Raw genomic sequence first — 25,041 nt, 5'->3', positions numbered from 1 at the left:
TCAGACATTATAGGCATGAATTCTTGTTCTCTTTTTTTTTAATAAATTAACAATTGTTCTTTAATTAAACACAAAAGGCACTAGCTGCTAGAACAGACAAAAAACAAATTCCCAATTTTATGTGTGAACGAGAAGATTAGAGCTAGCTAGCTAGCTTGATCTGTGTATATTCATACAACGATATTGTACTAAAACAATTTTATATATCATCTTCTCTCATACATACATGCTTTAATATTCTCTTTATTAGTATATCACCAAATATTTTTTTTTTGTTCTATTGTCAATTGATTATATGCTAAAACCTTGAATTAGTGCAGCTCTGATGGTATACATTTCTATATTGGAGCAACAAGCAAAGTATGTGGATGCTTTGGAAATTCTCACTGGGAATTTAGGATCTCTGTTAATGATTGAAGTTGATAAACTACGTATACAGGTACTTTAGAAGATTTATTTGCACTGTTTGATGTTTTTGGCTTGTCACCTACTCATGAACTCGTGAATATTGGTTATTACATTACATCTTATGAAGCATATTACATTAAATCTTTCATGTTTACAGAGGTTTAAGAAAATGGATAATTAATATAGGGTAATAATATTGATCCTCTAATCTTTTATAGGTGTATACAAAAGGGATACTACTGTTTACAGAGGTTTCAAACTCATTAAAGGAAGTTAAATCCCAATTTGAAGGCTTGTCTTTGGATCTTCAAGGTTCTATAAAAGAATTTTCTGATATTGAGGATATGTTAAAGCAGGAAAGATCAGAAACTAAGATTTGTTGTGCAGTTTGTTAGTTTTAAGGTTATTTATTCATTTTTAAATAGAAACTAAACTTTGTATGAATCAATGGGATAAAATACAAAGTAAAAGGAACATTTTAATTTCTTTAGTTCTTTTCTTTACTTTCCATAAAAAAAAATAAAAAGGAACATGTTAACTTCTTTAGTTCTTTTCTTTATTTTCAATGTATGCATTTGTTTTTCATATGTTAGAACTACTTTTTTTGGTATTCTACAAGACTTGCACTTAATATATAAATTTTAAACAGGAAAATATCCAGAGAATTTTCTCATAAATAGTACTTTTGTTAATGGGATGTTACTCTTTCTTTTGTATTTGGTTTTTGATGTATATATTCAAACTAAAAAATTTTATGTACTGGCCTTGCACAAAAAAATGTTTTACATTTTATTACCCAAGCTTTTGAATTGCAAGAAGCTATTTCTATAATTATTCTAATACATTTCCCCACATGTGTTTCGATTCTACTTTCAAATTTCTATGGTTTTTGAAGTTTATTAGATATACATCAAATAACTAACAGAAAATCAGAAAATATTCCAGCCATATTTATTAATCAACCATCAATCATTATCAATTCAAAATATTCAAACAACACACAAGTTTTCTTCCTTATCTCGCCGCAGCACACAAATTTCTCAGAACCTACTTCACTAATACACACAAGTTCTCAACCTTCCGTTATCACCGCAGCACACAATAATAATAATCTCTGAACCTACTTCACTATGGATGAATATCTAAGATATTCAAACTCCTATAACATTTGCAAAGTATTTTAACAAAAATAAAAGAAAACATACCTCTTGCAAACTGCTGCAAATAAAGTTCCCTCCAATTTGAAATCCAATGAAGCCACTAAAATGAAAGCAAAATTACATACCAATTAATAAACTATCAACATCATTCGACCTTTAATTAGGAGTCATCATTAAAAAAAAATTACAACTTTTACAACCAAGAAACTATCCAAACCCACTATAGAGTCCTTGGAAACTAGAGCTCACAAAATAAAAAGAACAACAAAAATCTTAAATACAACGACAAGAGGCAGCAAAAGCAGCAGAAAAACTAATAGCAAAGGCCAACAATAATGCAACAGTTTGAAATAAAACCAACAATAAAAAGAAAAGCAGACACAACACACATAGAAAGAACAAAAAACCAAAAACAATTTGTACTCCAATTTAAAAGGATGAAAAAAATCATATTTATTATCAATACAAATAAGGGAAATGATAAATCCATGAAAGTTTGTTCTATCTTGAGCATTTTCTCTACAATAATGAATACCTTGAAAGTGAAAAAATAGCCAAATGAACCAAACCTAGCTGAGATGAAAATATGAGATCCCTTTATAAATGCCTCAGTTCCCCAAAAGGTAACAAAAATAAAAACAGGGTCAAGAAAACACACAAGGACCCACATTCCCCAAAAGCTATTACAGCCAATGAAGAAGAGTGATATTGGTTCATTATCAATGGTTAAGTGGAAATAGATATTAAAAATGATAGGTTCATATACAGTTGCTTTACCACCATGGACTGTCTTGACTCTTGAGACCAATTTTATTCCCATATAAGCCTTTCAATGAATACTAATAATAGCCAAGCAGAAAAGAAAATGCAGAGAACACCTCTTTGATTAAACAGACCAACAATCAAATTCAACAAGAGTGGGATGTAGTGAAGAAAAGAGAAGCCCTTAGATGGTTTAGCAGCAAAAACTCATATCAAAACAAATGTAGATTGCTTTATTTATTATCACCTATTAGAACAATTCATGTATATGCATAGCTAAGAAAATACATTATATATTATCTTAATCAATAAAGAAAATCAGTAGAACAAGAAACCTTATGACTATAATTAAAACGTAACTGAACATGTTATATATGCAGCAATTATATACAATCACTATTGTAAACATCAATCATAACTCAGACAACTACAGCTGAAGTCCTCAACCTTAAAAGGAATAATCTCAAGACATTGCATCAACTTATAAAAAAGAAAATGCTAACATTACTTGTAAACGTATATTCCATACAAAAAATTAAAAAAAAGGCACATGGGACAAGAATAAACCACCACCCCACAAGAGAACCCTATTGGCATCCTCCAACTGATTACTACGAACCAATTCCTCTGCCACAACTAAGTAAGCATAAATCATACTAAAGCCCCACCCATATTAGTTTTCAAATTCTCTTATAACATAAAATATAGTTTTCAATACATTTAAGTTATTTACCATATCAATCTATGCAAATAATACGATTTTTGAACAATTTTAAATCTAACACGCATCTTTAAATAAAACTCACTTGCTAGAATGATGCTAAGACTCTTCTCAACTTCTTTTCCAAGAATATCATTGTTTGCATAATCCATTTCCACTCTTTTCATCTGCCAAAATCTATTTTAAAAATAATAAGAAAAAAGAAATCATTCCTTTTAAATTGAAGTCAATAATATTAAGTGAACTGATCTAAAAGCATGTTGCTTCATGCATTTTAATTTCTCATTAAGACCTGGCTAAAAGCAATCAATACAAAATATTATATAACCACTATGTCAAAAAGCAATCAGTTGAATATTTATATTAGATGAAATTAAAGCATAAATGATCAACTCTTAATATACCTTAATGTAGCAACAAGGAAGGGGTGGCCCTACACGGCCCACTGCTGTGTCATTTGCCTCAGAAAAAGCAGCTCCAGCAAAAGTTTCTGTCAAGCCATATCCTTGGCCAATAGGAGCCCTATTTAAGCATAATCAACCAAAAAGAAAAGTATGCAATAATAAGCAATAGATACACATGAAATGAAAAATAACATGACCCATTGCAAGAATTTCACAGTGCATAGTTAGTCTAGCATGGAACTAAATATGGAAGTATTAGCATCTAAATGAATTTGGACGAGTGATTGCGTGCATATAAGTATGACATATAACTTCACATGTGGACACACTAATCTAGTAGAGTTTGCAATCCAATAATTTAACCTTTTAATCGTATTAAATAACAAGGTTAAACCTCAAATTCAATTATTGTAAATCTCAAGAATATGAAATAATTACCCCATGCAGATATTGATGAAGCATTGTGAATCCGCAGATAAAGGAGCTCCACCACAGAGCATAAATCTAATATCTCCTCCAAGTACAGAGCGTATTTTCTTAAAGATGATTAAATCCCACAGCATTTTTTCCAGTCCCCAAGCCCCAAACCAGCTTCCTTCTATAGCTGCCAGTCGACGTGTATATGCAAATGTAAAAAGAGTCTTCGCTAGACCCCCAGTATCCTTAACCTGATATTTATGGACATAATTAATTAATAAATAAAAACATATTCCAATGAGTACATGCACCCGAAGTCACCACAAAGCTAGGAGGGAAAGAATTATACAACCAATAAGCACCTTTTTCAGTACTCCAGCTCGAACACGATCCAGTATAGCAGGAACTGCTGCCATGAGAGTTGGCTTTAATTCAGAAGCATCTCCCTTGGTTCCCTTCTTAATTTTGTTTGATATGTCTGTTAAAGTCAATGGGGAACCATAACAATTCTACATCCTGTAGCCACCATGACAGACTGGAAAGTCACGAGTGTGTTACAACAAATTTTAGTGTCTAACATGCACAAGTAAAAGAACATATGTGGGTACCTCAGCTGCCAATTCAAAAACGTGAGCCAGGGGCAAGTACGCCAAGTAGACATCTTTGCTATTTAGTTCTGGAATGACTGTTATAACTGCTGCAGCAGTGGCTACAATGTTTCCATGTGTTATCATAACACCCTAGACAGTCACACCAAAAAATGTCATCATGCAATCTTGGACATTACAGATTAATTGCTCAAGTTTCAATACTTTCAGAAGATGATTGAACAAGTATTCAATTCAGAATATATACTTGTAAAGAAGAACTCCAAATTACATTTTTACTTGAACTAAAATGTACAGTAATTATTCATTTCCAACCAAGTTTCTCAAAAGAAGCCTTCTTCAATGAATAAAGACAAACATATGGAATCATTACATATTGAAATTTTATTTTATCACTATTAATAGGAAAACCAATTTTGACCATTTTATTTAAATCTAACAGTCATAATAAATCACTTTATCGATAAAGCATCAATGTCAAATAAATAACAAATACCATTTTTCATACAAAAAATTGACCCCAGCCAATAGGGAAAACACCCCTACCGAACTAGCTCCCTATATATTTAAATAGATATTTATTCACACACATAGACAAATTAATATTAATATGCATGTTGCACTAAGATACAATGTATTTGTACAATCTAACATTCAATATACATTTGGATCAGTACTAACTATTGCTCAAGCAAAAGAACAGGAAACATAACAAAAGAAACAAATAGCAGGAAACCAACCTTTGGCAGACCTGTACTGTAACGCCCTGGCTACCCCAGAACAGTTACGGTGAACAGTGAACCGGAAATTTGACCCGCTACCCGAGTCCTTTGGTTAAAAACGTGATCTAAGTGTTATTATTAGGTTAAGGTGAAAACCAGTAAAAGGAAAGGATACATTTCATTAGTAAATAAACTGCTCATGAGCCTTTAAAAAAATGTTTACAAGCTGTTCATGATACAAAATGGTCGCTATTGTTTCCAATTTACAATCCCCACCGACCTAAGCGGCAAAAATAGGGTAAACCCCTAGTCCCTCTGAGAACTCCCTGACCGTGGTGGTCAAGCGGCCCAATATGTACACAACATCGCCCAAGCTCTCCACTCAGGGTTGGGTGAGCTTCTCTTTTCCTTTACCTGCACCACATAGCACCCATGAGCCAAGGCCCAGCAAGAAAACACAATAAAGCATGACATAATATCAACAACGATCATAATAATCATCCAGGACTATCAGTCCATAACAGATAGGTGACAGAAGCCAAAGTCACAAACGATGGGTACAGCTCCCTCTAGCCATGTGACGATAGGGTCACCAAGGCTTAACTGATAAGTGGTTCTCTCACAAGTTTAATCAGGATAGGTGCATGGTGATTGGACACCAACATAACCTTCCTCCCGACTCTAAAGTCGTAACTATGGACAGCGTCCCCTTAGCAATGTGCCCTGGCTATGAACATCTGGTCTTAGACCAGGCAAGCGCTTATAAGTTCTTCGACCTTAGGGTCGGTCTAGCATTAATGCCATAGAGCCATTCAATGCATGTTCAACGACTTTAGGGTCGGTCCCTGACTAGTCAGTACCATAAACAAGTAATCAGCGTGCACTAGCATTTAATATGCAATCCATGTCCACATATACCAACCAACATGCTTCAATAACAAACCATGCATGTCATATACATATACAGGGTGCATCTGTATCCATACACTGTTTTCTTACCTCTGATTCGAGTGAAAGTTATTATAAGAACGACCCCTGAGAACGATCAATCTTTTAGCTCCTTAGCGGTTACCTAGTCACAACCAAATATAACCTCCATTAATGAGAATCCACATAAATAGGATCTTAACCTAAGCACCACTCTCGGGACCTCGAAACATGCCTACACGGTGAGTAGATTCGATCCCGGACCTTAAGGATTGAAACCCCAAGTCAAAAACCCTTAAAAACACTCAAAACAGGACTTAGAAGGAACAGGGTAGCGCTACAGCGCTCAACCCCTAGCGCCCCCACTATACTCAGAACCATCCATATGCCAAAAAGCCTCCTGAGGAGCGCTGTAGCGCCCTAAGGTGGGCGCTACAGCGCTACCTCCAGACCCAAACTCCCCTGAACTGACCTTCTTCAACTCCTTCGATTCTTACTCGATTTCCAAGCTTCCAAATCCTATTCTTGATGCCAAATGAACCCAAAAACCATCCTAACACACCCCAAACATCACAAGCATGGGAACCCTAGCCAAAACTCCCAACAAAACCAAGAATTCCCCCTAGAAATCTCAGCTGCAAAACAGAACCATAACAAGACAAACCAGAGAAATCCATGGTTAGAAACTTACCCAAAGTTCAGCTTATGACGCTCTTCAATGATGGAACACACTCCCAAACTCCCAAGGCTTGCTTCCTAAGCTTGAATCCTCAAAATTGGTTCAAAAACCACAAAGAAAGGTGAAGAGAAGAAGGTACGGGAGAACTCTTAGGCATGCTCTGTTTTTCCACTATCTTCTTCAGCTATCAAAGGATATATCTATCCTAGGGGTGAAATGTCCATTTTACCCCTAGGTCAATTAATAGTTTCTAAAGTCTCCCAAGGGCATATTTGGTACTTCCCTCCTATCTCGTTAATCATAACTAACGCTCTCCAATTCCCGCTATTCTCAATAATCTCAAATACCAATAAGTCACATCCCGTTACCCTTAAATACCCGGTAACGCTCTAATCATTAAAATCACCCCGAGACTCAATCCAAGCCCCGACACTTAAACCTGTTGTGACTAAACCGATAAATCATATTCTAAGATCGTCTCATGCCGAATAGCTCGAACAAACCCACATTATAATGTGGTCTCAACACATATCATCGACATGCATACAATTATACAATTATACTCTCAATGAGCCAAATGACCATCACACCCCTGTAATTAAAATGTGGACCCATATGCATGCATTTAACATCATATTATAATATAATTCTCATGAACATACATAAGTACATTTAATGGCATAATTAACAGTTATGGCCCTCCCGGCCTACTAATCCAGCCATTAAACCATATTAGGGAATCTGGGGCATTACATGTACTGCCACTTGTGTACATAACAACAGCAACTTCATTCTTAGAGGGTAGGCTTGGTGGAACGGGACATGCTTTACCAAGTCTCTCAACTTCAGAAAAGGACACAACTGTCCAGCCGCTCATGCTTTCAGAATATCCAGTTTCTTTTGAAGTTCCATCTTCTTCAAAATAAATAACATTCTGAATCGTTTTGTCAAAAACTAAAGCCTCTCTTAAGCTTCAAATGAGAAATCTAGATAGAGTTTCATCGCAAAGTATTAACATAAAGTACCTATTGACAAACAAATGATTACCCAGTCCCATTATAGTTGATCAGTAATGTTATCCGAAACTAAAATTTCTTTGCAGCTTTATAAGGAAATAGATCGAATTTCACCGCAAAGTCTTTTTACATAGCAACGAAAATGTCAATTTGTAGAATGTAGCTAGATATTGCTTAAGGTGTGTGTACCCCCAGCAAAAACAAAATCAACTGGCAATACATTGCAACGAAATATTACAACTTGACACCTATATTAAGTCAATATTAAATGAGACTCAGCTCTTATCTCTTTGTAAGAAAAAGTAAGCAAATCAACTACAACATTCAGCCAACAATTTGTATTATCAGGGATGAGAGAAACGAACCTGAGATAGTGGGCGTGAGACAGAGATAGATCTCTGGAAGGCGTGACTTCGTGAGGCGTGACTTCTTGAGGCAGAGAAAGAACTCGTGAGCTAGAGAAGCTCCACTCTGGAGCGTGACTTCGTGAGGCGGAGAAAGAGCTCCACTCTGGAGCGTGTCTTCGTGAGGCAGAGATGAGTTGAGAAGACTTTGTGAGGCGGAGAGACGAGACGAGAGAGAGACTTCATGAGGCGGAGAGACGAGACGAGAGAGAGACTTCGTGAGGAAAATAGTACAGCAATGCTTTTTCCATCAACATAATTTTTCTTGGAATTTCCATTACTAAAGTCATGAAGAAATGGCTCTTCAATTGCAAATATCTAACATAGTGATGCCCGTTCAATGATAATCCACATTAAAAGAACACATTATTTCACTTATTCAAGCAAACAAAAATACCAGTTCTCAGGTACTTCGGAGGAGTGAATGCTAAGTTTGTACCGTAACTCTTGCCGTCCCTGCTATTCTTCATGAGGCCAAAGCAAGATATCTAACATAGTTTTTCTTGGAATTTCCATTACTAAAGTCATGAAGAAATGGCTCTTCAATTGCAAATATCTAACATAGTGATGCCCGTTCAATGATAATCCACATTAAAAGAACACATTATTTCACTTATTCAAGCAAACAAAAATACCAGTTCTCAGGTACTTCGGAGGAGTGAATGCTAAGTTTGTACCGTAACTCTTGCCGTCCCTGCTATTCTTCATGAGGCCAAAGCAAGATAGTCTGGGATTGCCATCCTGATAATTGATCACAGCCAACTCAATAGTAAATTATTTTAATTAAAAGTGTTAAAGAAAAATAAAAACTATATATCAAAGAAACCATTGTTACCTGATCAAATAAAACCCTGTAGGCATTGAGATCATGATACAATGCACGCCCTTTGCTGCTACAGTACTCCAGAGCTTGTGTCAAATGCAAAGCCACCCTCAATCTCATGGCCCATTTCACTGGTTGAGCATCCCCTATAACAGTGCAATCATAAGAAACAAACTATCCAAAAAAAATCACAAAATCATTCTTAGCTAAATTCAATTCAATTGAGTCGTGAATGAACATTAGAGGTTTATTTGAGAGAAGAAATATCAATTCATAAGCACTACTTTCCATCAATAGCACTTCCAAAATGATAAACAAGCAAGTACTTGGGCAATCAAGGCAATTAAATACCAATATTTCACTTTTAAGTCCCATGAAAAACCTTTTAATAACAAAGATCTTGAATGAAACATCAATTTTATTCAGTCTTAGTCATTTTGAACAAGTCAAAAACCTACAATGCATTTTTCAGCCAAACAATAACCAAATACATCTTCCCAGCTTCACTTTCAGTTATTTTAGCTTTATTTAATAAATTATCACCCATAAAAAGGAAACGAAATGGAAGTATGTACAAACATATACATATAAATATATATATAAAGAAATAAAGTAACTTACAGTGAAAAAGATGCTTAGCAAGAGTTTCATGGGGCATAAAATCGGCCACCAACAACCTCTCATCTCCTTCGCAGCAACACCCAATCAGATTGGCTAATCGCTCACTTCTGAGACTCCCAATTGACCTAGCTTCTTAAATAAAACATATGAGATGATTGAGAAAAAGAAACCCTTTACCACGCCACCTCACATGAACCCAATGGCCCAGAAAAATGGCACGACAGATGACCCCAATGTAAGACAGCACCTGTGAACACAGACTCCTCACCCACGGAGAGCAGGAACCCAAGGGCTGCAAATTGGAGGGCAGAGGGATGAATCATATGGTATCGTTCCTTAAAAAAGATGTAAGGCGAGGAGAGAAACGAACCTGAGATAGTGGGCGTGAGGCAGAGATAGATCTCTGGAAGGCGTGACTTCGTGAGGCGTGACTTCTTGAGGCAGAGAAAGAACTCGTGAGGCAGAGAAGCTCCACTCTGGAGCGTGACTTCGTGAGGCAGAGAAAGAGCTCCACTCTGGAGCGTGTCTTCGTGAGGCAGAGATGAGTTGAGAAGACTTCGTGAGGCGGAGAGACGAGACGAGACGAGAGTGAGAGATGGAGACTTCGTGAGGCGGAGAGACGAGACGAGAGTGAGACTTCGTGAGGCGGAGAGGGTGGAGAGACGAGACAAGAGTGAGAGATTGAGGCTGAGAGAAATTTTTCGGGTAACTTAGATTTAGGGAATTTCGCAGATGAGACTAAAAAAAAAAATTTCATTTTGGTGCCTGAGGTTTATTCATATGGCGCCAAAATATAATGTTCCGTGTGTTTTTAATCACCCACCATTAATAGCACTTCTAAATTGTTGTAGTGAATATCGGTGATGGAAGGATATTTTCGTAGAATTTGGAAAGATAAGGGAATTGATAAAATTGGCCTAATAGCTCTAGGGGTCTTTATTATCAGGTTTAACACGGTGGAGAATAGAGATGGAATACTGAATGGTAGATACCATTTCTTTGATAGGAAGCCTCTTATCATGAAAAGATGGGATCCTAACTCTAAATTCACTAGGGACACAATATTGACTGTTCCGGTATGGGCTCAATTGAACAATCTTGAACTAAAATACTGGGGGGAGAGGTCAATGGCAAAGATAGTTGGCACAATTGGAAAAATGGTGAAGCAAGATCGAGCAACTTTGGCAAGGGAGAAGCTGCAATATGCTCGGGTACTAATTGAAGTGAGTTTTACAAAAGAATTACCAAATCAAATCAAGTTTGAAGATGAAAAGGGGATTATGTGTATGTAGATGTGCAATATGAATGGAAACCTGATATTTTTTTGCAATGTAAAGGGATAGGTCACAGGAAGGAAGTCAAAAATTTGGCAAGAGAAGAAAAGTGGAGCACCAAATTCAGATCAGACTCAGACTGGAGGCATGACAGTTCAGCTAGCATAAGGGAATAGTAGAGGAAAAAACAGAGGGGAACCATATTATCAATGGGAAGAAGGGAATATTGGGTAAGAATAAGGAGGTGCAAGAGAGCAATTCCTATTCGGTGCTAGGATAGTTTTCAACAGCTGAGGTGCATGTTGGGGAAGCTTTAAAGGAAATGAGGTCTAATATGAGTGGAGGGGAAGAGCCTTCATTCATAAATGTATAGATTATTTGGATGGAATGTTAGGGGGCTTAACAAAACTAGTAAACAAAGGGAGGTCATGCGTATGATCTCTAATAAAAGAATTGGTTTTGTTAGCCTTCTAGAAACAAGGGTAAAGGCTTCAAATATGGGGTCTTTATACCTTAATATGTTTAAAGGTTGGTGTTTCACTACAAACTTAATGCATCACCCTAATGGTAGAATTGTAGTGGCTTGGAATCCTTTGAGTTTTGATGTGGATATAAGAGGTGGTGCTAGCCAATGGATGCATTTTAATGTTTCAGTCAAAAATGGTGTTCAGTTTGCCATAACAGTGGTGTATGCTTTTAATGATATGAAAGGAAGGGAGAGGTTATGGGTGGATTTGGAAAATATTGCACATGATATTAACTGCCCTTGGATTGTCATGGGAGACTTTAATGCAGTTTTATCTCTTGCAGACAGATTTCCTTATCATGGTAATGGTTCAGAATTTGCTCCTTTCAAAATTGTGTGGTGCAATGCAGGTTGGTTGAGATGAAGTATTCAGGTTCATTTTTCACATGGAATAATAAGCAAGCAGGAAAGGACAGGGTGTTTGCCAAACTTGATAGAGTTTTGGCTAATGAAAGTTGGATAAAGAATTTTAATGCTGCTGAAGTTTCTTTTTTTCTTGAAGGTGATATGGATCATAGTCCTTTTGTGGTGAATTTTGGCTCAATTCCTGAGACTAAGAAACTGTTCAGATTTTTCAATTTTTGGAGTAATCTTGAGGGTTTTCAGAGGACAGTGGCTGAGAGTTGGATGAAGGATGTTAAGGGGACACCTATGTTCTGTTTGATATCTAAATTAAAGAGGCTTAGAGTGGAGTTGAAAAAGCTTAATAGAGAAGGGAAAGGGGATGTGTATGTACAGGAGGCGAAGAAGCACAAGATAATGCTAGAGGTTCAAGGGAAATTACAAGCTGACCTTGGTAATAGCCATCTGATAGATGAGGAGATATCTAGAAGGAAAGACTATCAGCAGGCTCATAAAAATGTGGTTCAGTTTCTGAAGCAGAAAGTCAAAGAGGAGTGGTTAAAGCATGGAGATGAGAATACAAGATTATTCCACAATATCATTCGGAATAGGAATATTCAGAATGCTATTTACTCTATTTGGGATATGAAAGGCAATTGGATAGATGGTCCGGATGCTGTACAAAAGGCTTTTTATGAGTATTATGAGGAGCTGCTAGGATCAGCAATGCGAGGTAGAAGACCTGTATTGGATTCGGTGGTGCAAAATGGAGCTACTGTCTCAGAGCAGCAAGCTGAATTTTTATTAAAGAATTATACTGAAGAGGAGATTAAAGCTGCTCTATACATGATACCTGATGAGAAAGCCCCTGGACCAGATGGCTTTAGTAGTGCATTTTTTAAGCAAACGTGGAAAATCATAGGAGGTGATCTAACTAAAGCAGTGTTGTCCTTTCTCCATTCGGGGAGGATGCTCAAAGAAATAAATACCACAAATATAACCCTTATCCCCAAGTCTAATTGTCCTAAGAATGTTAGTGAATATAGGCCAATTGCTTGCTGCAATGTGGTCTATAAGATAGCTACTAAGCTTATTTGTATGAGACTTAGAAAGATTCTACCCTCAATTATATCTGAAAATCAGAGTAGATTTATTAAAGGTAGGAACATAGCTCATAACATTATGCTATGTCAAGATCTTGTGAGAGGGTATGGGAGGAAAAATGCACAGGCATCTTGCCTTTTCAAAATAGATCTTCAGAAAGCCTATGACTCTATGGATTGGAAGTTTTTACAAGAAATGTTGACAGCTCTGAAGTTCCCTAGTCAGTTCATACAGTTAGTAATGTGTTGTGTGACTACAGCTAGATTTTCACTCATGATTAATGGGGCTCCTACGAATCTCATTCATGCTAGAAGAGGGTTAAGGCAAGGGGACCCGATGTCCCCTCTATTGTTTGTGATTGGGATGGAGTATCTATCTAGAATTCTAGCTAAAGTTTCCAAGCAACCAGATTTCCAATACCATCCTAGATGTGGTAGCTTACAACTAACTCATATGTGCTTTGCAGATGACTTGCTGTTGTTTAGCAAGGGAGACTTCAAGGCAGCTTATCTGTTATTAAGAGGGTTCCAATTATTTTCTGAGTCATCTGGTTTGAAGGCTAATAAGTCGAAATCGGCCATATATGGAGTAGGAATGCAGGAGGAGATCTGGTATCAGCTTACAGAGTTGACAGGCTTCCAGCGAAGTAGGCTCCCTTTTAAATACTTAGGGATGTCTATTAGCAGTAAAAGAATTTCCAAAGCTGAGTGTGAGTGTTTGGTGGATAAAATGGTGAAAAGGATTAGAATTTGGAGCTCAAGGAATCTCTCTTTTGCAGGGAGGTGTGTGCTTATTAACTCTGTTTTGCCTTCCATTAATACATATTGGTCTCAAATTGTTATTCTTCCTAAATCAGTGATAGCTAGAATTAATAAGATTTGTAGAATTTTCTTATGGAAGTGTGGTGATAATGTGGAGGGTCATGGGAGAATTTCCTGGGAAGAGATCAGTCAATCTAAACAGAGGGGGGTCTGGGCTTTAAAGATGTTGGCTTATGGAATAAGTGTGCCATAGGGAAATATGTTTGGGCCATTGCCAACAAGGAGGATAACTTGTGGGTGAAGTGGATTCATACAGTTTACATAAAACAAGAAGATTGGTGGGATTATAAGGCACCTTGCACTAGTAGTTGGTAATGGAAGCAAATAGTTAGGGTCAAGGATGATTTAAAGGAAACTTATCAAGACATTGTTCCCAGCTGGCCTTATTACAGTGTTGCTAAAATGTATAATCTGTTGAAGAACAAAGCTGAGACCAGATGGAAATTTGCTTCAATTTGGGATAGGATTGGTCTACCAAAGCACAAGTTTGTGGTTTGGTTGGTATTAAAGCAAAGGATGCCAACTAAAGATAGACTATTCAGATTTGGAATTACTCAAGATACTCTGTGTGTTATCTGTGGTCAGTGTATTGAAAGTCATAGACACTTATTTTTTGAGTGTAAGTTCAGTAAGAGATGTATGGATACTATCTTGACTTGGTTAGGGATAGGAACCCATCGTTATGAACTGGCTGGGTTGATGAATTGGATCAGGAGAAGTAGACAATCCGTCTACAGAAGAAGAGTTTATACTTGTTCGCTTAGTACTTGTGTATACCACATATGGAGAGCTAGGAACTCAGCATATTGGAAGCTTCAGGTGCTATTAGTGGGTAATGTAACTCAGAATATTAAATATGAAATTTGTAATAGATTTTGTATGTTGTTGGAAAGGAATCTAGGAAAGGAGGATCTAGTGTGGGTGAGGAAGTTACAATGTAATTAATAGTTTGTTGGTTGTAGTGTTTTAGTGGTTGGAGTCTGTAATTGATTGATGTTTGTAAGTTGTTGTGCATAATACAAGCTAGCTGATTTACCCAAAAAAAAAAGGCGACTTCCTACCGAAGATTTTCCTATATTCACTAAACTTTTATTATTTATAATCAATATTTTAACACAAAACTTAATAAAAAAAATATTACTCGACAACACTATCTTTATTGGGAAACATTTAAATGAAGCTATACTATATTTATACTCAATATGTACATCTGATTTTATATAGAGACCACACCACCTATAGACTTAAGTCCGCATTAAAATTTCAGTAAATTTGTTCTCTACATTTTGTAAATTGGATTTAAACTATAGGAGTTTTTTTTCTGATATAAAAGATTTATTTTCTAGTTTTTCAGGACATCTCTTTCTCATGTTACTCATAATCTTGATGTTGCAGTTCATACAATGGCTAAACATACTCTTAAAATAGACAATAATTTTTTTTTTTTTAGATAAAAGAGATCTATTCTCCTATTTGTACTCTTTTGCATTCTTAATCTAATAAAATAAATTCTGAAAATGATATATATATATATAAAGTGCAATCAATATGTTAGGATATAATGTTCTAAAGCCATGATTTAGTGCAGTTATTAGCGATCTGCCCAAGAAATATAGATTAATTAGAAGTGTTATCTTAATTGGTAGAGAATGATGACCAAAACCTAAAACTTTGATGACCCAACAGGTATACTTCGACTGCTCTTGAAACAATCGACCTAGCTTGTTGGGAAATATAATATCATGCAAATCTGTCAGATAAATTTAGCTCTAGTTCCAATTAAAAGTATATTTTGGTTCTTAACTATTATTGAAAATTGTTATAAATAATAATGTCTTCTTATTTTTTGTATAAATTTATTTATTTGTTTATAAATTTATTGTATTGCGATATCACATTTATTTAAATCAGAAATGTTTTAAAAATACATTGTATGTAAAATTTAGGTGCACATGAATACTCTTTTTCAAAACCCTCTAAGTAGTGAGTCTCATTTATTTAATGTTTTTAAATTTACAAAGTGATATCCAAATAAAAATAAATAAGTAGACCAATCAACCTCTAAATAGACTACAATCTCCACTGCCACTAACCCTAGCTATTTAAATAAATGCATGCAGGGTCATACGTATATATAACAATAAAAAAAATGCAGAAAAATCAGTCACCTAATAAATAGTGTTGAAGGAGTTAGGTAACCTTTCGTTACTAAAATTTCTATATATAAAGACTTTTTCTCCACACTTATTAAACTCACTAGTTACTAGTACCATACTACTCAAATAAATAATAAAACTATTTTCATATTGATCATTATTATTCCAAACAATCTGATCAAACTCAAATGGCTGCTGAAACAAAGTCATCATCATCATCACCATCATCAAAAATATTCCTCATCACAATAATCTCCTTCCTTCTTCTTCTTCATATTCCTTGCTCTTATTCCAAATGTAGTGACAATGAATTTGGTAACAAGAAGTGTAAAAAGATGATGAAAATCAAAGGGTTGTTTGTGTTTGGAAGCTCTCTAGTGGACAATGGCAACAACAACTTCATAAACAACTCTTTGGCCAAAGCCAATTACTTGCCCTATGGCCTAGATTTTCCTTTGGGGCCATCAGGGAGATTCACCAACGGCAAGAATGTCGTCGACCTCATCGGCGAAAAGCTTCGCCTTCCTTTCATCCCGGCTTTCGCCGATCCCTCCACCAAAGGGAGGAGAATTGTTCATGGTGTTAGTTTTGCTTCTGGTGGCTCTGGCATTCTTGATGACACTGGCTCCATAGCGGTACTTAAACACTATAACCCTACTTCTCTTTATTATCTTATTCTTAAACGTGTTATTTCATACTTTATGGTGTTAAATATAATATATATATTTTTTTTTGTAAAGGTATACCCTAAAATTTGTTGTCTTAAATAAGCAATAATCTTGGTTAGTTTTTACACATGTTTTGAAGTTATAAGTTCTCAAAAGAAATTTCTTTCTAAAATATGGTTTTATTTTGATGAGTGTTGAACTTATGGTGATAACATTCACTTGCTCCTTCTGTTAATACTTTTATTTTGATGAATGTTGAGTGAGGTGATCTATTCACTTGCTCCTTCTATTACTAGCTAGCTCTATAGTGGGAATTTTATTTAGGTAGATTTATGCCTTCATTTTATATTTTCTCCTATAATTAATTTGAGTTAGTAATGAATTTTGTTTTTCATACAAAATGTCGAGCCACCTTAAGAAAAAATTATTCAAAACCAATTATTGTGATATAGCTATAGATATATGATATATAAATATACTTATATATTGTTAGAATTTAGAAGGGGGCAGCTAGTTATTTCAGCTATGTTATGGCTTGAAATGCAATGCATATATAGTATACTAGTACTAATTTTAATATTTCTATATTTTACTCATTTTTTATATTAATTCGTTCCTTATCGCTGCTTTTTGTTAGGTAATTTAATATAAAACATTATACACAAAGGATTTAATTAATTAAATTTGTCTTTCTATTCACATTTATGTATTAAGATATCTTATATATTTAACCATTTAAAGCCTGTGAACTATCACAAAAAAATTTATCGATAACAAAATAAAATACGTACTATATTTACAATAATAATAATATTATACTCTAGAGTAAAATCAATTAAAAATAATAATTTAACCATACATGAAGATTCCATATTTACTTTGCACAGTGACAAGTATTGACATCATAACATAAACCCAACCAACGTAATAAGTTAATATCTCAACGCTAGACAGCCAACCAAAAAATCTCTTCCAAAATATGTCTTCACATCAAGACAAAAATGTCACAAATCTAAAAAAAATAAAACCTAGACATTTATAAATCAAAGATTATCTAATAAGAAGTATGTATTTATATAGCATTAGGGAAGGGGAGAGAAGGTGGAAACAGATAAAAAAAATTATAATAAGCAAATAATTTAGTTACTACTAGTAATTAATTACGTTTTTATGAAACATCATTCGTTTATGAGTAATGATATGTGCACTCAAAATATGTACTCAAACATTATACCCAATAACGTGTCACTGTTTTTTAAAACAGTGGGTCCCAATTTTAATAAATATGATTGACTAGGCTAAAGTGCTACATCAATCACTGTGTGTAATATTTGATGATATATTTTGGATGCACATATCATTACTCTTTGTTTATTTTGATACAATGTTTTGTAAATTTGATGCAACGATTACACCATATGGCTAACTATTTTTATACAGGGCGACGTAATAAGTCTACGAGAACAAATTCGAAACTTGGAGAAAATAACTTTGCCGGAACTCGAGGGCGAAGTAGGGTGCAAAAGCAAGCAAATTTTGAGAGATTACCTATTTGTGGTGGGGAGTGGCTCCAACGATTACTCCTTCAACTACTTCCTCACAGGCCTAAACAAAAGAGTCACACTCCAAGATTTCACCACAAACCTTACTCTTTCCCTATCACACCATCTCAAGGTATGCAATGCAATGCATCATTTGTCACTATCTCTCTTTCTCTATTCAAACAAGTTAAATTTTAAATCTATAAATTAATTTGATACAAATTTGTCTTTAATTATATATTACCAAGAAATGTCCTTGTTTGCTTTGTGCTTTCATTTTCAATGCATAGAGATATCATTAAGTAAGATAAGGACAAAATGTTGACTAGTTAGACAATTACTCATTTCCTTTTTCAAGTTCCTCTTTTTGTTTTTACAACACATGTCCATATATGCATTAATTACTAACTCATGACTTTTAAGAGGGGGTACCCAGAAAATTATCATGTTTATCCATTTCTTTTTTAGAAGGGTTTGAATTTTTGGTGTCCTCAAAAGTTATATTTTTTTGTGCCAAAATTTATATACAATTATGAGTAGTTATCGGTAACAACTAATATATTTTGATGAAACAACACATAAAAAATATATTGTTTTGCAAGGCAATGTAATTAGTTAAAAATCATACACAAACTCATAATAGATTGCCCTAGTTTATCTATACTTGCACAATTAGAGAGTATTTGGTATTAATCATCATACCATTTATGGAGACACCAAATAATACATTTTTATATATTAAAACCATATAAATTCCTTTTTAAAAAAAAATTAAAATAAACCATCTAAACTGGTCTAATAGCTTATTATATGATGCTTAAGAGAAGTCTATTAAGCTCATGAGTTAATCAAGGTACGTATTACGACGAGTGAGACAACTTTTTTTTTTATATATATATAACTAATTAATAACGTGACTTACTAAATAATTGTGCTAATCTACCTAAAATATAATTATTATTATACATTATTTTACATTTATGTAAAATAATGTGGCTAACATCATTGTTTCGATAAAAAAATTTAAAAAAAAAAAGCATCATTCTCAATAAAATAAATTTTAGTGTCTCTAGAATATACGACAATAAATTTTATATGGTTGAGCCTTAAATGGTAGTTGTTGTAACATGGTTACCAACAAATTTTTGAAACGTTGTGTCAAGGTTAATTAATGGTGATTGGATTGTTTGCTTACCTTAAATATGATTTTTGTTTTAAGAATGAAATGAATTTTATGTTTTTTATGTTCTTCTTCTAAAATATACATGTAAATTATCTATCCAATTAATCAATTTACACTCATGTAAAACCACTTATATATAATATTTATATAAATGTTACTTTACTGTTAACATTTCAAAGAAGTAAGAAACAATGGAAAATAAATAAAAGGTATAAATTGTAGGTGAGCTATATTTTTTTAGAAAATATGAAAAGAAGTAGAGATAACATATTTGATTTAAAGCTCTAAACTTGCTTGTATAGTTTATTTATATATATATTAGTTAATATAATTATTAGAGAATTGCTAAGGCACACCAGTGGTGCTCAACACCACACAACACCACAAGGAAGTGACGTATTACTATTATTGCAATTCAATATTGAGTCACACATATTTGAATTTAATTAGTATTATGAGATATCACTAACTAATTATGAGGTGCTACTTCGTGTAGTATTGGACATCTTAAGGTATCAAATAGCAACACTCATATAATTAAGTTGTGTTAGTGCAGAAATTATACAGATTGGGAGGTAGAAGATTTGTATTAATGTCCATAAACCCAATAGGGTGCAGTCCCATGGTAAGAATAATGGTCCAACCAACACAAAATCGGTGCATACAAGGGCTCAACCTTGCAGCTCAACTCTTTAATAGTCACTTGAAGTCATTGGTGGATACCATCAAGCCACAAATGCCAGGCTCCACTCTTGTTTATGTTAACTCTTACAAAATTATCAGAGACATCATCAGAAACCCTTTCTCAAAAGGTATTTCATTTTTTATATTTATACAAATACATAGAATTAAACAGAAATAATAGCTAGGTTTATCATACAAATTTAAGGTAAAAATAAAACTCAATCTAGTATGAATATTTGATCTTTCAAGTTTTCACTAGCTCTATATGATATATAACGGAGCTAGCCAAGGGTGTTAAAAGTGCTACACCTCCTTTTTTTTTTTTTAATATTTTAATATAATGTATTTTTAAGATAAATAAATAAGTATAGATGCATAAATCTATGTTAAAAAAATTTTAAAATTGAAAAAAAAATTCTATATATTTATAGTAGATATAATTTTAATGCTGACTATATTAAGAATATTATAATTAATGAATTTAAATGTTAGTCACACTTAGAATCTTATTATTTCTTAAAATATAACTAGTTAAATTGATATATATGTGTGTGTATGCATAGGTTTCGAAGAGGCTAGTAAGCCTTGTTGTAAAGTAGCATCATTGAGTGAAGGAGGAAATGGAGTGTTGTGTAGAAGAGAAGGAGAAGTATGTGCAAACAGAAGCAATCATGTCTTCTTCGATGGATTGCATCCAACCGAAGCTGTCAATGTTCAAATAGCTAATAAAGCATATGCTTCTACTCTTCCAACTGAAGTCTATCCCATCAATATTCAACAATTAGCTCAAATTTATTAGTTTACTATATTATTATGTTATATATAATAATAGATTTCAGTCTTTAGTTTTAGTTTTAATTCAGATTTTAAATAGTTAGTGGTTAAGTACGAATAATGGTTACAATGTTATTAGTTCGTAATTATTATCGATTTGAGAAGTTCAACACATAAATATTGCCATTTTTTATGCACATATATTATCAGATATTGAAAAACCTAATGAGTATTTATTGTTGAGGAATATAAAATGTACTGGACCCAAAACCAGTTTATAGAAGAAGAGCCCAAAAATAATAAAGAAAGGCCCACCTCATAGTTATACATCTGAAATAGAGAAACATTGAGAATTACTAACTTTTAGGAATAGTTAACTAAAATTAGACACTAAATATATTTAGTTAAATTTTACTCATTAGTATTATGAGACTTCTCAAATTACTCTTATTTGAGCACATGGTTCTAAGTATTGTTGTAGTATGTATTATATATATATATCATATACATATAATAGGTATGTCATATGAAAATATAAAATAGTATATCATATATATGTATATAAGTGTTGAAGAAACTTAATGAGTTCTGTTTTAGAGGGTATAATAGGTATATCATATGAAATAGTGGGCATTTTAATAAAAGTTTAAAATTGTGGGTATAAAGGAAAGCACTTAATTAAAAACGGGTACTGTGTATAATTTTTTCTCTGAAATAGGGAAATAAGGAGGAAACTAAAATTCTCAACCAAGAAGATGTAGAATTAAAGAAACTTTATTGGAATTATGATATTAATAGAGCTCTAGGTAGTGTGAAAGTGTAACCCCTACTAATCTAGGGTTGTTACACTATGTGTTTAAAATAGTGCTTAACTCGTTAAGCGAGTCATTTTGACTCAAAATTGTAATTAAAGTTAATCAAAGGTTTATGTATTAAATTTTTTTGTCAAAGATATAAACATTTCATTTGAAACTTTAAATAATTACATGGGATCCCAAAACGAGTTTTAAATGAAAAACATTTACAACCAAAGTTTAAAAGTAGCCACCCTAAGTGGCAAAATCAATCATAACCTAAGTCCCTCAAAATAACTCGACCCTGGTGGTCGAGCCGGCCGAATATGTATGCATTGCTTCAAAGCCCTCCAACTCATGGTTGGTCTACCTTTAGCTTGCCCTCACCTGCACCATAGAACACCCGTGAGCCGAGGCCCATCAAGAAAACCGCAAATACTTCGTCGCAAAAATGTTGTTGTAAATACCGTTCATTCTTCCCAGATTTTATCCTCCACCTGCTCGGCTTCCCGAGCTATTTCCAACGTTTCCGCATATGTGGTTATTCCCCAAACCAACTTCACGCCTCGGACTATCATTGGCTTCAGCCCTTTTACGAATCTTTGAATTCGTAATGTCTTAGTCGGTACCATATCCGTTGTGAACTTGGCCAATTGGTCGAATTTTCTGGCGTATTTCTTCCACTACAAGAAATTTGACATTTACTGTAATGCCCCAAATTTCCTAATAAGGTTTATGACCTTGATTAGGAGGCCGGGAGTGCCATAATTGATTTATTATGTTATTAAATGATAATATGCATGTTTAGGTGTATTAAATATGCATGTGAACCCATTTATGAGTAATTGGGTGATTTCATATTTTGGCCATTTCGGGCATATTTGGCATATATGTGATATGTGTGTGGTGCTTTATTATTATTTGGTTATGCCAGGATTACCCAGCATAAGACGATCCTAGGAGGTAAGCTAGTGGGAAAGTCACAACGGGGTATATGCTTGACTTGGAGTAAGTCAAGGGGTATTTAGAGCATTACCGGGTTATTGGGTAATGGGAATAAATATTTGGTGATAACTTGGGAGTTAGTGAGATCAGGGGGAAATTCTGGAGGTTTTGACTATTTTGCCCTCGGGAGTGTTTTTGGGACCCCGAGTGTTAGGATTTGGTTGAGGCTACTTAAGCTTGAAGTAACATTTTAAAATAATAAAAGAACGTTCTATACGTTCTCTCTCCCTTAAAGTTCCATTTTCGTCTCCCGATCACATTTTCGAAGGTAACTTGAGTTCTAGGACTTGGAATCAAGCGAGGATCGAGGCATAGCGATCCTAGGAAAGATTAGAAGCCTATTAGCTGGAGGATTTAGTTGGAAACAACTCAATTGGAGGTAATTCAAGTTTTAAGTTTTTAAGCTTGAATTGGATTTTGTGTTTTGATGAGTTTTTGTTAGAATTGAAGCTTGGTTTTTATGGGTTTTGGATCATGGGGATGTTTGGGAACTTTAATTTTGGGATTTAGAGATTTTTGGATAGGTTTTTGGAAGGTTTTAAAAGTGGAAAAATGAGGAAAAAAGGCTGGTGCGAGGTTGGGCCGCGGCCTTGTTCTAGGGCGTCGCAGCCCTAGCTTGAAGAAGGTGGAGGAGGCTCTGCCAGGGGGGCAGGCCGCGACATGGTCCTTGTAGGGCTGCGACCCTTAAGGAAAAAAATGGCAAATGTGAGTTTTTGTGATGGGAACTTAACTCTAAGGGCCTGGGATCGATCCTACTACCTAGTTGAGTGGGATTTGATGTCCTGGAGGCTTGGGTTGGGTTTGGAAGTATTTATTTACCCATTTTGATGAGGTTTTATATCATGGTTGTGACTAGGTCTTCACTAGGGGCTTAGGATCAGGGTCGTGCTTGTGGCTCGTTTATTGGTAACTTGTGCTTGGACCAAAGGTAAGAAAACTGCACCCTGTGTATATGTGACATGCATGGTTATTATTGATGTATGTTGGATTATTAAATGTGGCATGCATGATTATTGTTGAGGCATGTCAAGTGGTTAAATATGACGCATGTGATGCATGAGAAACATGTGATTAGGACATGCTTTGTATACTGAGTATGATATTGTTTAGAGCTTGAGCCTCTGTGTTTATGCATGATCCTAATTGTGCTAGTAATTATTGAGTAAGCATGTTGAATTCCCTTTATTTGGATATTTGACATATGATATATGTTTGGTGGCATTGCTTACTTGTATATGTACTGACTAGCCAGGGATACTGACCTAAGAGTCAGAAATGGCATAGCGTCATGAACGCAGGGCCAAATGAAGATTAGATCTAATCGATATCACCATTGAATGGCTCTAAGGCATTAACGCTGGACCGACCCTAAGGTCGATGAAATTATAAGAGCTTGTCTAGTCTAAGACTAGTTACTCTAGAGCCAGGGCCTAAGGCCCAGGTGACCGTTTGTCACATGGCTAGGGAACGATGTTCCAGGGTTATGACTCTATGGTCATGAGGAAGGTTATGTTGGTTACTAGTCACCATGCACCTATCCTGTTTGAACCAATAAAAGTTCACTTGTCTGTTAAGCCCCAGTGACCCTAACGTCACAAGGCTAAAAAGGGGCTATACCCAACTTAGTGACTTTTGTGACTGTCCCCTATTTGTTTGGGTTAAAAGTCCTGGATGATTATTATGATCCTTGGTTGATGTGTTGTACTTAACATTACGTATCTATTTTGGGTTAAAAGCCCTGGATGATTATTATGATCATTGGTTGATATGTTATACTCAACATTATGTGGATTTTTTGCCTGCTGGAATAGGGCTATATCTGCTAGGCGTGTGCCTTATGATCTAATGACATGTTATAACTGTTCATGAGCATATTAAGTTTTCTTGCTGGGCTTCGGCTCATGGGTGCTATGTGGTGCAGGTAAAGGCAAAAGAAAGCTGTACCATCCTTGAGTTGGAGAGCTTAGGTGATGATGTGTACATATGCAGCTGCTCGACCACCACGGCCGAGGTTTGAAGGGGAACTAGGGTTTAACCCTGTTTTGCCGCTTAGATCGACTATTGTAAATGTTTTCTTGTAATAGATCTCTAAATTATATTTTTGGGATCCCAATGTATATAATAAACGTTCTAATGAAACGTTATATCTTAACCAAAATTTTTAATCCCTAAACCACTAATCTTACTTAGTACACGATTTTGGCCAAATGACTCGATTAGCGAGTTTAGCACTGTTTACAAGGCACACCGTAACGGTCCCTAAAGTTAGGGCGTTACATTTACCTACCAATATTAATTGTAGGTAAAGATAGCATATTGGTAGGTAAATCATTTTACCTACATATTTTGACCAATATTGTATTGGTAGGTAATAATTAGTCGAGAAATGTACCATTGCCTACAATTGACATATTGGTAAGTAAAACTAACGTGGACCCCATAGAAATGAATTTGACTTGTTTGACATGGCATCTTAGGTTGCTACTGACGTGACAAT

At 34.8% G+C, this 25,041-nt stretch overlaps 3 protein-coding genes across 3 annotated transcripts; 1 reads left to right on the top strand and 2 right to left on the bottom strand.

Moving 5' to 3' along the window:
- Positions 1 to 4,251: 4,251 nt before the first annotated feature.
- On the bottom strand, positions 4,252 to 7,749 carry LOC133804135 (long chain acyl-CoA synthetase 9, chloroplastic-like). The gene is made up of 4 exons (XM_062242294.1): positions 7,562 to 7,749; positions 5,221 to 5,231; positions 4,481 to 4,612; positions 4,252 to 4,407 (listed from the first exon to the last, which is right to left on the bottom strand). The coding sequence occupies exons 1-4, from the start codon at positions 7,683 to 7,685 to the stop codon at positions 4,360 to 4,362; spliced, it is 315 nt and encodes a 104-aa protein (XP_062098278.1). The 5' UTR covers positions 7,686 to 7,749; the 3' UTR covers positions 4,252 to 4,359.
- Positions 7,750 to 8,837: 1,088 nt separating this feature from the next.
- Positions 8,838 to 9,995, bottom strand: LOC133805455 (serine/threonine-protein kinase BSK5-like). The gene is made up of 4 exons (XM_062243640.1): positions 9,920 to 9,995; positions 9,673 to 9,801; positions 9,064 to 9,197; positions 8,838 to 8,969 (listed from the first exon to the last, which is right to left on the bottom strand). Exons 1-4 carry the CDS (start codon positions 9,993 to 9,995, stop codon positions 8,838 to 8,840), a joined length of 471 nt encoding a protein of 156 aa, XP_062099624.1.
- A 5,988-nt stretch (positions 9,996 to 15,983) lies between these two features.
- Positions 15,984 to 20,910, top strand: LOC133803843 (GDSL esterase/lipase At4g16230-like). The gene is made up of 4 exons (XM_062241982.1): positions 15,984 to 16,530; positions 18,004 to 18,237; positions 19,844 to 20,099; positions 20,535 to 20,910. The coding sequence occupies exons 1-4, from the start codon at positions 16,084 to 16,086 to the stop codon at positions 20,768 to 20,770; spliced, it is 1,173 nt and encodes a 390-aa protein (XP_062097966.1). The 5' UTR covers positions 15,984 to 16,083; the 3' UTR covers positions 20,771 to 20,910.
- Positions 20,911 to 25,041: the final 4,131 nt, after the last annotated feature.

Source organism: Humulus lupulus, chromosome X, assembly GCF_963169125.1.
Source record: "Humulus lupulus chromosome X, drHumLupu1.1, whole genome shotgun sequence".
Taxonomy (NCBI): Eukaryota; Viridiplantae; Streptophyta; class Magnoliopsida; order Rosales; family Cannabaceae; genus Humulus; species Humulus lupulus.
Note: the sequence above shows the minus strand (reverse complement) of the source record. Positions and strands in the feature narration are given on the sequence as shown.

What these genes read in the sequence shown, in the direction of transcription:
- LOC133804135 (XM_062242294.1), bottom strand. Translation starts at nt 7,685, where the DNA reads ATGAGCGGCTGGACAGTTGTGTCCTTTTCTGAAGTTGAGAGACTTGGT. An exon ending in TTTTTGAATTGGCAGCTGAG is followed by an intron (nt 4,408 to 4,480) that starts GTACCCACATAT and finishes GTGACTTTCCAG; the next exon opens with TCTGTCATGGTGGCTACAGG.
- LOC133805455 (XM_062243640.1), bottom strand. Translation starts at nt 9,995, where the DNA reads ATGATTCATCCCTCTGCCCTCCAATTTGCAGCCCTTGGGTTCCTGCTC. An exon ending in TGCTAAGCATCTTTTTCACT is followed by an intron (nt 9,198 to 9,672) that starts GTAAGTTACTTT and finishes GCACTGTTATAG; the next exon opens with GGGATGCTCAACCAGTGAAA. An exon ending in ACAGGGTTTTATTTGATCAG is followed by an intron (nt 8,970 to 9,063) that starts GTAACAATGGTT and finishes ATCAATTATCAG; the next exon opens with GATGGCAATCCCAGACTATC.
- LOC133803843 (XM_062241982.1), top strand. Translation starts at nt 16,084, where the DNA reads ATGGCTGCTGAAACAAAGTCATCATCATCATCACCATCATCAAAAATA. An exon ending in ATGACACTGGCTCCATAGCG is followed by an intron (nt 16,531 to 18,003) that starts GTACTTAAACAC and finishes ATTTTTATACAG; the next exon opens with GGCGACGTAATAAGTCTACG. An exon ending in CCCTATCACACCATCTCAAG is followed by an intron (nt 18,238 to 19,843) that starts GTATGCAATGCA and finishes GTGTTAGTGCAG; the next exon opens with AAATTATACAGATTGGGAGG.